The 13,629-nt window shown below is 36.4% G+C and overlaps 1 protein-coding gene across 4 annotated transcripts in view; it reads right to left on the reverse strand.

Annotated features, from left to right (window-relative positions):
* Cdk14 (cyclin dependent kinase 14) overlaps nucleotides 1-13,629 on the reverse strand; it is a 556,731-nt gene that overhangs the window by 317,852 nt on the left and 225,250 nt on the right. For all 4 annotated transcript variants that reach the window (XM_010609534.1, XM_033758509.1, XM_033758507.1 and 1 more), the window contains exon 5: nucleotides 5,516-5,610. In XM_010609534.1, the coding sequence (XP_010607836.1) occupies nucleotides 5,516-5,610 (95 nt within the window). The remainder of the gene's footprint in view (nucleotides 1-5,515; nucleotides 5,611-13,629) is intronic.

A 13,629-nucleotide genomic window follows, 5' to 3' on the forward strand; every position in this document is an offset into this window, starting at 1 on the left:
TACAGAGTGAGAGGGAGGGGCAGAGATCTTACACACAGAAGGCCAAGGATACAGTTTCATGTTTAAGACTTTAGCTGAGTGATTTCAGGACATCTGCTTCAAATTCTTCAATCATTATTTTTCCTCATCGATACAATATTGGATAAAAACCCATGCCTCACCCTCCTCAAGCAGTTACAGTGCAATCCAATGGAATAATCTTTATGGGAGTTCCTTGTCACATGCACAGTACTATAAAACCACCTTTTTGGATTCTTAAAATTCTTTAGATCACTTTTGGTGATGCAGTTTGGGTTTTTTTTCATGTGAAATATGAGATTATAAAAATGCAATGTCACATATTGCCTTAGAATATATTAGTTTACATCACCAGTGTAAAGAAACAAATGATTACGCCAAACAGTATCATGATTTTTCTGTGAATGTATTTGGTATTTTAAAACTTTATTGAGGTATAATTTAAGTAGGAACAACGGCATATATTTACTACACACAATTTGGTGACTTCGAACATGTGCACATACACATGATAACATCACCACAATCAAGGCAACCCAGGTAACAAACACATCCATATCCTCTAATTCCTTGCATATTTGTGTTTATAGTTTTCTGGCAGTGAGCACACTTAAGTCAAGATCTATCTTTTAACAAATTTTTCAGTGCACAATATTACAATGCTAAAATTAGACACTGTGTTGCAGTTATCTCTAGAATTTATTCATCTCATAAAATGGAAAGTTTGTACCCATTTTATAGTTTCCCATTTCCTCTTCCCAGCCCTTAGCAAACACCATTCTATGTAGCTTTTCTTTTTACCTGTAACTATTAAATCTGTAATGAAAAATGATGCTCCAGCGTGCTTTGCACTTCTGTGATTTGACACAAAGCCAAGCGGGACCTTAATGGCAACCTTTACTTTTAATACTTTTGGAATCTGTTCAAATTTTTCAGCAAGGTTTTAAACAGGGCACTCTGGTCCTCATTTATCTTTGGCCAAAAAATATAAAAAACTAAACTGTTTAATTTTCTGTTTAAGCAGAAGAAAAATTTGGTAGCGCTTTCACAATGAAATATATCCTGAGGTCAGTGATTCTGAGCTATCTTCCGTATTTCTCGGCTAAGGTCTTAAACCTATGCATAAAAAAAGACAGCTTGTAAAAATATGTGAGACCACAGTGAAAGCAGACTCTCTCTCAAGCTAACAGAGCCATGCTGTGGTGGTTAATGACGCTGGGAAAAGGCAACGCTGCAAAGAACGCACGTCACAGGATCCGCGAGCCATGTGATCGAGACTTCAGCGACCTGGGGGAGCAAGGATGCACTGCGGAAGCTCCCACAGTACTTGAAAGAGCCCACACAGCCTGCTTTTCCCCACATCCCCTAATGTTGACCTCCACAGTCCTTTCCTTGAGCATTCTTCCACATCACTGACTTCCATCATTTATTGCATTACTCTGGCCCACAGCATTTTACAAAATCTAAAATGTCATTCATGGGAATTATATAAAAGAGCTAAGACCAGAGTTCTCTATTAAAGCAATGAAAAAATGGAGAAGGGTTCCTTTCTCACCACAACCCTGACAGCATTTGTTATTGGTTATAGTGTGTGTACATCATCATAAATAAGAAACTTTCATTTGTTGAAGCACATATTACATAGATGCCTCCAACACCCTTGAAAACTTAATTATGAAATCCAAACGAAAAATCCAATAGTGCCTAATCAACCCGAAACTATTTTACTTTCAACTCACATCCAGGGTTTTATTAAGCATGGGATACTAAACTTTCCTACAATGTTTAACTTTTTATGTCCCCTCCCTCAAAGAGCGTATTATTAGCTATATGGAACTACATCAACCCTGCTGAGAAAATAACTTTAATGTGAACAACCTGGTAATAGTGTAAATGTGGGAAATTTTAGAAATTTGAATTTTTCATATTGATTTTGGACATTTCTACACAACAAAGTTTGGTGTTTATGTGCGTGAAAACTAACTTCAATGGAGTAGAGCACATGGGGCAATGCAGTGACCTTAAAGATTTGCTTCATGGAAACAAAACATACTCTATCATTATACTCTGTAATCAAAATGAAAACTGAAATGGTAAAGTCACTGGCTAGTTGGCAAAATTTATGTGCATCATAAAGAAGTTTCACTGTTAAGGACTTTACTGGACTCATCAATCAAGAGCAGTGATGTCAGAAGGGAGAATTGAGAAAAAAAGCAAAGTCTCTTTTCCCTCTTCAGAACCAAATCTTCACCTACATAAAGCTATACAAATAAAAAGGAAGTACATTCTAATTAGGACTCAGAGTAAGAGGGTCTGAACGGAGCCTATCTTACTTTATACACTCCAAGACCTTGGAAGAAGGACTTGATCTCCTAATCTCAGATTTCTCCTTTGTAAAGTGGAGATAATCAAAGGAACATTGAAAGTGAAAATGAAAGCAATGCCCTCAGCACAGTTCTACGCAAAAAACTCAACAAATGACAGTTAGTTTTCAGTATTGTCACACATTTGTCCCAAACATTCTTTTTTTATCTTACTGAGTTTATTGGTACTTTTCAGTTACACAGTACAGTTACCTTCATCATTGGGATCTTGTACCTTTACAGGACAGATCCTGGTTCTCATTTTTCCCCATATCCCTGTGCTTCCTTCACCCCCCAACCCTCCCGTATTTACAAAGACTTCGTTTCCATGTTTTCATTTTCTCATATTTTTTCTTGTCCCGTATCTCCTTTCCTCTACCCTTTCCCACTTTCCCTACACCTTTAACCCTTTTCTTCCTATTTCACATTGTCAGTTATACAATTTGGATCTTATTTACACTTCTAGTTTTTCACAGCAAAGAAACTATTTGGTATTTACACAGTTGTCTTATTTATTTCACTTAGGAGTATGTGATATATACACACCTATGTTTATAGCAGCACAGTTTGTAATAGCTAAAACTTGGAAACAGCCTGACTGCCCATCAGCTGGAGAATGGATAAAGAAGATGTGGTTTTTCTATAAAATGAAATACTACTCAGCCATAAAAAATGAGAAACTAGAGTCATTCATAGGAAAATGGATGGATATTGAGGCCATACTGTCCCAAACATTCTTTATTACCCTTTCTGCATTCCTCACTATCATGCCAAGGGCACAAGGCCCTCCCCCTTCCTATCCCACCCAAATGTACTCTAATTTCCAAAGCATTTTATGCATCACAATTGCTGCTGCCTTCCCTCTGCTAGGAAGCACACAACAAGAAGGGGGAGTTTATTTCTACAAGTTACTGTAAGCAGAGAAATCTGACTAAACTACTAAAAGTAACATCCTTAATTCTCTTGGCAATATCACCATTATCACAAAAAACAAAGCTGGAAAGCACTGTAAGAAACTAAAAAGCAGTTTTCAAGGGAAGTTATTTTTGACTGGGCAAATATCACATAATCAGGCAACTACTGGCTGAGTTTACACCTCTGGCACCATAACTGGTGAGATGCTCAACATTCTCTATAGTCCAGTGTTTGTCTTTCCTCAAACTCTAATTTAAGAGTCACTGAAACGGCTTTCGCTGAAATAAAAATCAAACTAATTTTGTTATAGGTGTAGCAGCCCAAAGTACTTCACCAGAGAGAAAAAGCAAAGGAACAATGGTAAAAGTAATAAAAGGAAAAAAAAAGTAAGAAACAGAGGGAAGGAAAGAAAACAAAGATGGCAAGAAGAACTGCAGCAGAGGCGTGTAATTCCCAAGCATAAAGGCCACACTCTGCTCCATTTTCCGAAGGACAGCCTGAAGCTCATCTAACCCTCAGAGAAGACAACACAGAAGTGCTCTTGGTGGATACTGTGTAGGGCTGTGATGTTTGTGCTTCATTTAAGAAGACCTGTAATATCGCCACAAGATTAGGGACCAGAAAAATTTCACTCACAAAGAAAAGTGAGTTTATGTAAAAGTCAGTCATAGGGATGGAGATTTAGCTCAGTGGTTCCACCACCTGCTTCGGAAGAGCAAGGTCCTAAATTCGATCCCTGGTAATGAGAAAAAAAAAGTTAATCCGAACCTGCAACTATTATAAAATGATGAAATTCTTTCCCTTTTTTGCCAATACAGCAAACTATAAAATCATCAACTGACATTTGATTCATATTTGAGGCATATTTCTAGACTCACAAATACTTTTCATTTTAATATTTGAAGAAAATTTTCACATTATCATTTGTTAGGTTCTCCTTCAATGTTACTGAGGTTAGTGCTCAAACAATTTTTCTTCTTTTTAATTTAATTATGCAATTTAAGGGAGGGAATAAGTATGTTCTTGACATATCTGTTCTATAAAACATTGAAAAAAACTTAGAAGGTACAGTTAGGAAAAAAATCTAGATTTAAGTGATTCAAGTTTCAAGTATAAATCAGCTGAATACATTACTGACTTCAAATCATGGATTAAACAAAAGAAATTATATCTGCATTGATGTGTGAATCTGCATCCATTCTTGGTAGCGTGTAATGTATGCAACTGCTGGGCTTCCTCAGTCCTGCTAGCTACATTTCCATATTATTCAAATGTATCTATCATTTATATGTAAATAGACAAGATGAATGGCTTCTCCCTAAGACAACAATTTTCAAATGACAAACAGACACAGGCAGACTTTAGGAAGATAAAAAACGCTGCAAATATTCATTCTTTTGTATTCTTTTAAGAGAAAAATGAAAACTATTCAAATTTCTTAAAAAGTGTGGTGGTAATTACGAAATGGGGTCTTAATACATTCATAATACAAATAGCTTTTCTTCCCCCAAAAAGTCTGTACCTATGTCATTTGTGTCGTATAAATTACACGCTCTCAGACCCATCTGTGAAAACTGGGATGCTAATTATGATTCCACAGTTAAAGGCTGAAGTGGTGCCGTACAAATACCATATGTTTTTCTAAGGGAAATGAAGAAAGATTAATTATGAGTTGAAGTCCAAGTCTTCTAGCAGCAATACTCTCAACACAATAAGATCATTACATTGTGTGCTATGTAAATTAGAAGTGTTAATTAATAGCTGAATACCAGCCTAGAGGGAAAACTGAACCGCAAATTGTAAGTAGAAGGCTTTCCTCAAAGAAAGAAAAAAAATCTTCGTAAGGATGATTTTGTAAAGTCAAGTTATAAGTCCAAAGGAAAATATTTTGTTAGTCTTTGAACTTCCTTTGGAGTGATAATCATCATGCTGTTTAATCCCGTCTGATAAGTCTAAAAATTACAGTCGATGCTAGTCACAAATTAGCTAGAAATAGATTGTATGTTTGAGGAAAAGTCAACAACGTTTTTCTGCATGTGTTTTTAAGATACATATTCAAAAACCTCTTACAGGGCCACTATTTTATGGAAAATTATGCTTCATGTACTGTAGTCAGACACAGTATTCACTTGGGTACAACAATCTATAAACAAAACTCCATAACAGAACCGCAAGAATTTTACTCACATTTTAAAAGTGTGAATTCTTACTTTACTTACCACGTATTCAAAGACAAGGGTCAGTGTTTCCTTGGTATGGATGATGTCGTGAAGCAGCACAATGTTAGCATGTTTCAGTCCTTTTAACAGAGAAGCTGTAAAATAAAGTAGACAAAGGGACAATTTATCATGGGTAACAATCAACTAACACGCTTCACTGTCATTGTGGCATATAAGGTCAGGCGAAAGGTACCTATTTTCCATGTCCCAAGGCAGGAACAATAACAATTAAGAATCATGGTCAGAGGAAAGAGGTTTTCATGAGGCTATAACTCTCGCAATCATTGCATTTGTTCTTTGTTACTCTCTCCATTTTGGTTTTATATATTCAAAGAACACACTTACTGTGATTTCTACTCTTCAAAAATGTTAAGGTTTATTATATTGACAATTATTTACTAATGATATGATGTGTCATTTTATAAATTCCATGTGTATAAGATAGACATTCTGCTTAGGTTGGGTGGAGAGGTCTATAAATAAATATCAAATAGATCCTGTTGCCTGATGATGTCATTGAGTTCTCCTAAATCCTTGTTGATTTTCTGAATAGTGATTACTAAAAAAAGTGGTGTTGATGTCTCCAACTGTAATTTATCTTTTGAGTTCTCTAGTTTCCTACTTCTATTTTGAAGCTCTATTGCATACAGAATACATATTTAAGACTGTTATTTCTTTTCCTTTCTTTCTTTCATTTTTTTGGTACTGGGGATAGAACTCGGGTCCTTTGTGCTTGCAAGGCAGGTGGCGGAGCCACTGAGCTAAATTCCCAGCCCCCTGTTATTTCTTTTTTGAGAATGGACCCTTTGACCCTTTTATGAAAATATGTTACTCTCCCTAAAAGTTGTTTTTGGTCTGAGTTCTGTTACATATTAGTATAGCCAGCTGAACTTTCATTTGATTATGAGATTACATGGTATATGTTTTATGATGTTTTTTTTCTTTTATACCACTAATATCACTGTGCGGGAAATGAGTATTTGACAAACTGCTTACAGTCGGGTCATGCATTTTTAAAATTCATGTTGCCAATCTCTGGCTTTTAATTGATATCCTTAGTCCATTTACATTTAATGTAAATACAATATGCAGGGTCACCCCTCATTTGCATCTGATTTTCCCTTGAGTACCTTGCAATTTAGTTTCCATTTTTTTATTTTGTGTTCTGTATTTATCAGAAATTTAATTAACTCATTTGATTTTATTTTTTACTATTTTTCTACTTATTTTTGTATTTTTAATTCAACAATGACATATTCCAAAGGCTGAATGAGAAGTTTAAGTTCATAATATAGCATTGTATGTAGTTTTATTTTCATAGTTGGTTTTCAGTGTTTTTGTCAGCTGGGACACATATATTCTTATTTTCTCATTTTTTTTACAGCAATTTTGTACAGATCTGGGCCACCCTGTTCTATTTCGACTCATTTAATGGGCTGTGCTCCTAGTTTGGGAGGCCTCTCTTAGGCCAGTTTTGCCTGTTTTTATGTAGTTTTTGTAGATGATAGTGGTATAAGAAATTGGGGGGTAAGAATTGAAGTGACATGTTTATTTCACTTTTCCATGAGATCCTTCATTTCTCCCTTTTCCTTCTTTCTTTACTCTCATTATCGCTATCTTCCAGGGTGGCTACAATTTTTCTCTATATATCTTAAGCTCACCTAGAAGCAACACTTCCCAAGGGCCAGCATTTCCTCCTACTATGCCTCTCCTCTCCTATAGCCAGTGCTCCGAGACGTGGAATCCCAACTTTCTCCTTCTGTAGCAGTTCCAGCAAGCCTGTGCTTCCATCCAGCCCTGCATTTGTATTCTTTTCCAGTTTCTCAAGCTTCCCTAGGCAGTGGTCTCTACAAGAGACTCATGTTCCTTTCTCATGGTCTTGAAGGGATGGGCCATGTGCATTTTTATTTGCTCTCTCGCTGGATTGTGAATTTGGGAGAATGGGAGTCAAGATCTGGAAACCACCATTCAGTGCCTTCCTCCATAGCAATGAGGGCTTTTGCTTAACACTGGCATATCCCTACTGCTAGATCAAGGACTGATACAGAGCAGGAAATGAAATTTACTGACTGTCATTGGGCTCCTTGGAAATGCAGAGCTATTCCTTGAATAAGAGAAACCGGCAGCCAAACAACAGCTCTTTCCCCAGTTAGAGCTGCCTTCCCTCTGCTCTAGAAACACCTCCAACTCCAAACCTCATGCTGGTGATGTTCAGTTTCAGCACTAGGTCACTGCATATCTACTCCTCAAATCCCAGAGATGACCAGTGCTAATGTTAGCAAGTTCAAGACCTGGACAAGAAAAAACTGGTTCTGCCTTAAATCCTGTTCCTTCTATCATATAATCTTCTTTCTCTATGATTCAAAAAGGGTGAGAGAACTCCAACCATTATAGTCAGACTCTTTATGATGCTACTCATTCACAAAGATAGAAGAAAATACAAGAAACAACAAGTGTAAAAACAGAGATGTGTAATTTCAGTTTTTATGAATAATACTACAAAAACATGTTTGGTATTTTTTAACTTCTTCTGGATTATCTCCTGTTAATAAATTGTTAAAAATGGAACTACAGAGTCAAAAGACACAAATATATTTAAAGATTCTACTTATAAATTTTGGTGGTACATTTCAGCTTACATCTTTCTAATCCCATGTAAAAATAACCATAAAACAGGAGAAAATATGTAAAAATTACACCTTACAAAGTACATATTAATTTAAAGATAAACCTTCATCGCTGATAAAAACAAACATAATCAAAATAGTTCCCTGTTATAGCAATGACCATTCTATTAAAGCATTCAAAGAATAAAAATTTCCTCTATGATTACTTTAGAAACACAATGTCTTCCATTTTGGCTTTAATGTAAGGGTCTACACAATTTAAAGGGGGAAAAAAGCAAAATATTTTAAACTATTATATAAAGAACTTGCAACGTTTCATTCGGTCATTCATCAAATATTTATTTAGAATCTAGTTGTAGGCACTGGTAGCCTCGAGAAGACTTTGAGCCCTTGAGAAATGCTGAATACTACCACATCTTTAAAAGAGATCCACAACACTAAGAGCAGACCCTATGCAAAACTATGGCCTTGGGAGTGACAACAGTATGTCAATACAGGCTCAATGATGACAACAAAGACGGGATTCTGGAGGAAGATGCTGATAGGTGGAAAGTAGGAGCAGTTATATGCACGGCTGCAGGGGGTAGTGGAACTCTTTGTACTTTAGGCTCAATTTTGTTGTGAATCTAAAATTGTTCTAAAACATTAAGTCTATCAAAATACATAAATCATAAAGATTCACTTGTGTTTTAACATATTAAAAGAAAAAGCAAACCTAAATTATTTAATATGTCACTCAAATACAGCAGTAGTTTAGCTACGTAATCACCATATGAGATAGTCCTTAGAGAAGGCAAAGACAGTGCAAGGAGACTATTCTGGTGTGAACTCAATGACCAGGAGTTCCTCTTATCAGTGCTGTGAATTTTCTTGTCTTCCCCAGACAAAGCTGTTTAAGGACAATACACTATACCCTTTATGTTAAAATAAACTTTTATAAATCCATAATTGGTCAAATGAAGGCTATTCAGACTGACAACTGCTTGGAGTGGCCAGTTCCAACACTACAGGACAAGAGGTATGAAACTGAATCTGTCATATGTATGTTCCAAAACCAGAGAAGTACAAGCTAGTTAGTGTGCAGAGGAATGCTCTTTCACCACACAAATATCTGTCACATTAATGTAATGCTGCATACTTAAAAGGTTATACTACTACAATTATTTAAAAACTTATTAAATCTGATCTTTATAAATTAGCATATGAGAAAATAATTACAAACATTATAATAGTGCATGAACTCTGAAGAAACAAGTATTACTATAGTTTAGTCCTGTAATTCTAATAATTTATAGTTTCAATTATTCAACTAGGCTTAAACAATTAAGATCTCACTAAGTAGCTAGCATTCAGAAATTATCCTGGGGAATAACTTCACATTTGCTTGTTTTTAAAAGGATATGCATTTCTGTACTCCTCTTCTGGGCAGACTTTTCTCACAGATCATTATTTTAAAATTCAACACAGTGTCAGAAGATGATGACTATGTATGTTACTTAATACCTCGCCAGTGCAAGGACATTTGCAGATAAACCCAAGGACCCCCCTGAACACCACCTTGCAAAAATAGAAGATGGTTTTCTGAAGCAAATTTGGTAAACATATTATGTAGCATGTGTAACTGTGCCCGATTTCATTTTTCAAGTTAGCCCCTTATGTTGTCAAGTTCAATGATGATCATCCTTACGGGTAACAACTCCAACATAGCACAGAGGCTTGCACTTCACTGAGAATCCTATGCTCTCAGTAATTTCTTCCTTGTTTTACTCCATTACTGCCTCTCTTCTCTCACCACTTACACCTAAATATTCTCATCCCTCAAAGTAATGTCTTCACAAACAACATACTCCACAACATTTTCCGTCAATTTCAGCAACATCAAATTTCAGCTATCATTAATCTTGGGAAAAAATTTTTTTCCTGACTGTCTAATGTAGAAAAGAGTCACATTTTTATTTTTTACCACTTCTACGTGAAGTCTAAAAGCTTCCACATCTCTTTCTTATAAGCCTCAACGTTTCAGAATGCATTTATATATACTTATACGGGCAGTTAAATAAGTACCAGTATCTGAATTTAAAATTACATCCCCTTCCTTTTGAGATTAACATAATTAATTCATGGCTGGAAAAGGACAGAGCCACTAATTCCAAAGCTGATGGCATAAAAATGGCAGTCACGAGTGGAAAAGAGCCTACAGTCTACCAACATCAGAGTAGGTGACAGACGTGACCAACTGGCTGCAAGGTGCCAGATACTGTGGTTCTGGCTGCCATTAAGGTATGGGAGCCTGCACATGCCAAGTCAGCTCAGTGTTGAGCACTTACAGTTTCTGAAGCCAGTAGGCCCCTCGTTGTGACAGACATCGTCAAAATAATACTCCCTGCAATCGCAATGTTATCATAAATATGCATGTTATTTGTTCATCATTTACCCACAAATCAAATCCTGCAACATTTGTGTGGGTGATTCCAGCACATTTGCTTTCCCCAAACAAATCACGGGCAACATTTCAAATGCGTTTCACCACTGAGGTCTGAAGCAGTGCACCTGTCCGTGATGTAAGAGAGTTGTAATTAGGGGGGTGTAGAAATCGTAACAATCGTTTTGAGGCTGTGATGTCAAAACAATATGAAACCAGACACTTTCCCTTCAATAAGGTAACGGTGGTTCTGGCAAAGTCCCAGTAGGACAGACGGAAGCAAACTTCCTTAGCTTGCAGTGGGTTTCAGATACACACTCATCAATCACATTCACATTCTGGCCTGCACTTGGAAATTATTTTATTTTTTTTATTTTTTATTTTTTTTGGTACCGGAGATTGAACTCGGGTCCTTGCCCTTGCAAGGCAGGCCACCGAACCGCTGAGCTAAATCTCCAGCCCTGAAACTATTTTAAATTTGCACTCTGACTTGGAAGAGATGAATTTCACCTCATCATGATTAAAATAAATTGAGTTAATACAGATAATCAAAGTAGGATTATTTTGTCAGCTTCTCACTATAGTGTTTTTTTTTAAAAAAAGATCAATGTTAATAATGAAAAAGAAGACTTCTTGAACATTTGAGATTATTTTCTATGTCATTATTTGGCATCATACTGAGAAAGGAGAGATTACAAGTTCTATCCATCCTGTCTTCTCTTTCAGTCTCTGGAAGGAAATCCTGCATTCACACTGCCTTTCATCTTTTCCATGGGTTTGGATACAGAGGATGTTTTCTGACTTTTCCATAAGATAAGAATTACTACCTATAAAACCCAAGGAGACAAACATCTGAGCTCAAACACATGGATACCAACTTTTTTCCAACAGTGCTGGGGTTGGGGATTGTACTCAGAGCCTGTGTGTGCTGGGTAAGCAAGTACTCTACCACTGAGCTGTATCCCCCATCCCTATATCAACTTTTTTCTTCAAGTCCACAAGCAGAGAGCTCTAAGCCTGCTGAAAATCACCTTTGTACTACAAATAAAGCTCCTTTCACTACAGTAAAGCTCCTTTAACTGACAACATCTATCTCTGATATGCAGTGTGTTTTGAATATTTTCATAGATAAAATATTCCATGTGGGAAAATCTTAAAGAGGAACTGAAAAAAAAAATTGAAAAGAAAGACAAGATTGCTTGTTTGACAGTGTCTGTGATGAGGTGGTCTGGACAGAGCACGCGTGTGGCCTGAGGATGGACAGATGGCATCAAGTGAGTCTGCTCAGGTTCTACACTGCCCACTGGCCTTCTTACATCAAGGACAGTTATAGAAGGTGGGATTCTACTCAGTTCTGGACGCCCGCTGAACAGTATCTAGTAAGTAAGTACACAGACACACACACACACACACACACACACACACACACACAGACCTCACACTAATGAAAAGTAGAGTTTTATCTCTGACTCCATATGTACTATATACAAAGAGTCAACTCCAACTTATGGGGGAAGAGGCTGTAGCTAACACAAAACACAAAGTTAAAATTAACCTGATATCATGTAAATGTAAATCATCTCCAGCATTTAGAGATGTTTTCTGTTTACCAAATGTTACCCAAATATAACGAGGTAATATGACAGGTTAGGAATAAACTGTAAACATTGCATAACTTGTTCTCCAACCATCCATTAGTCTACTGTTTTTTGTTTTTTGTTTTTTTTGCTTCCTAGTTCTGAGTTTTTCTGTTGGGGGATGGACAAAAATCTAACCTCACAGATACTCCTTCTGTGCCGCCTGTTCCCTGATTTGCTCTCCATCAAAGAACTGAACTGTAGTGCTGGAAATCATAGCCTCAACCATCTCCTTCACTGCCAACAACCTGTTTATCCAGGACTTCACAATCGGCAAAGAGCAGTCAGCTGGGGGCTGTTTCCACACTGCAGCCTCATACAATGACACAAATAAATCACTGCAAAGAACAAATTCCTCTGACAGTATAATTACCCAAATGAAACTGTCAATATCGGATTTCTCTGATGTATTAAAAAAACATTTTTCATGGTACAACATAATAGAGTTTAACTGATTCAAAGCAATTTCAACAAGAGATTTGTTACCTTTACCACTGTTAATATTCAAACCAGCTGCTCTGACATCAAATAGCAACTAATGACATGTGGAAAAAAAAAAACTCAGCTTATCTATCTAACTATTGTGAGGAAAGGGATGTAGAAACAATATATTTTCTATATGTACCTTTCTGCATTATTTACTTACATGCAATGAAAATATGTTACATATAGGAACCACACACTAGTGTGCACAACTATATAAAACAAATACTGACAGAAATGAAAAATCAAATAAGCATAATACAACAGTACTTGGGGACATCAATACAACACTGTCACAGATAGATCAACTAGACAAAAATAAGTGATGAATAGTTTCTCTGGTGTGAAAAACTGTAATAGTACATAAGATCCTAATGAGATAATTGACAATGTGAAACAGGAAGAAAAGGGCTAAAGGTGTAGGGAAAGTGGGAAGGGTAGGGGTAAGGTAATAAGGGAAAAGAAAAAAAATATGAGAAAATGAAAAAATGGAAATAAAGTGTTTGTAAATGGGGAGGGGAGGAGGGGGTGAAGAGAGGGTGGGGACAAGGGGAAAAAATGAGAAGCAAGACCTGTCATGTAAAGGTACAGATCCCAATGATGAATGTAACTGTACTGTATACCTAAAATGTATCAATAAACTCAATACAAAAACTAAAAATAATGAAGCTCCTGAACAAATGAACTAAACAGATGTCTACAGAGTGTTCCACCACACAAAATCAGAATACTCATTCTTTTCAGCTGTACATGGGTCATTCTCCAAAACAGACCATGTACTCACTCACAGAACATCTTTAAGTGCAAAGAAATTGAAGTGATCCCCTATATATTATCAAACCATACTGCGATGAAATTGGGAGATCGACAGCAAAAGAAACTGCAAGAATTTCATAAACATGTGGAAATTAAACAACACTCTTTGGAACAAACAATGGGTCAAAA

This window comes from Fukomys damarensis, unplaced genomic scaffold (assembly GCF_012274545.1).
Source record: "Fukomys damarensis isolate Sample0158 unplaced genomic scaffold, DMR_v1.0_HiC HiC_scaffold_4, whole genome shotgun sequence".
Classification (NCBI taxonomy): Eukaryota; Metazoa; Chordata; class Mammalia; order Rodentia; family Bathyergidae; genus Fukomys; species Fukomys damarensis.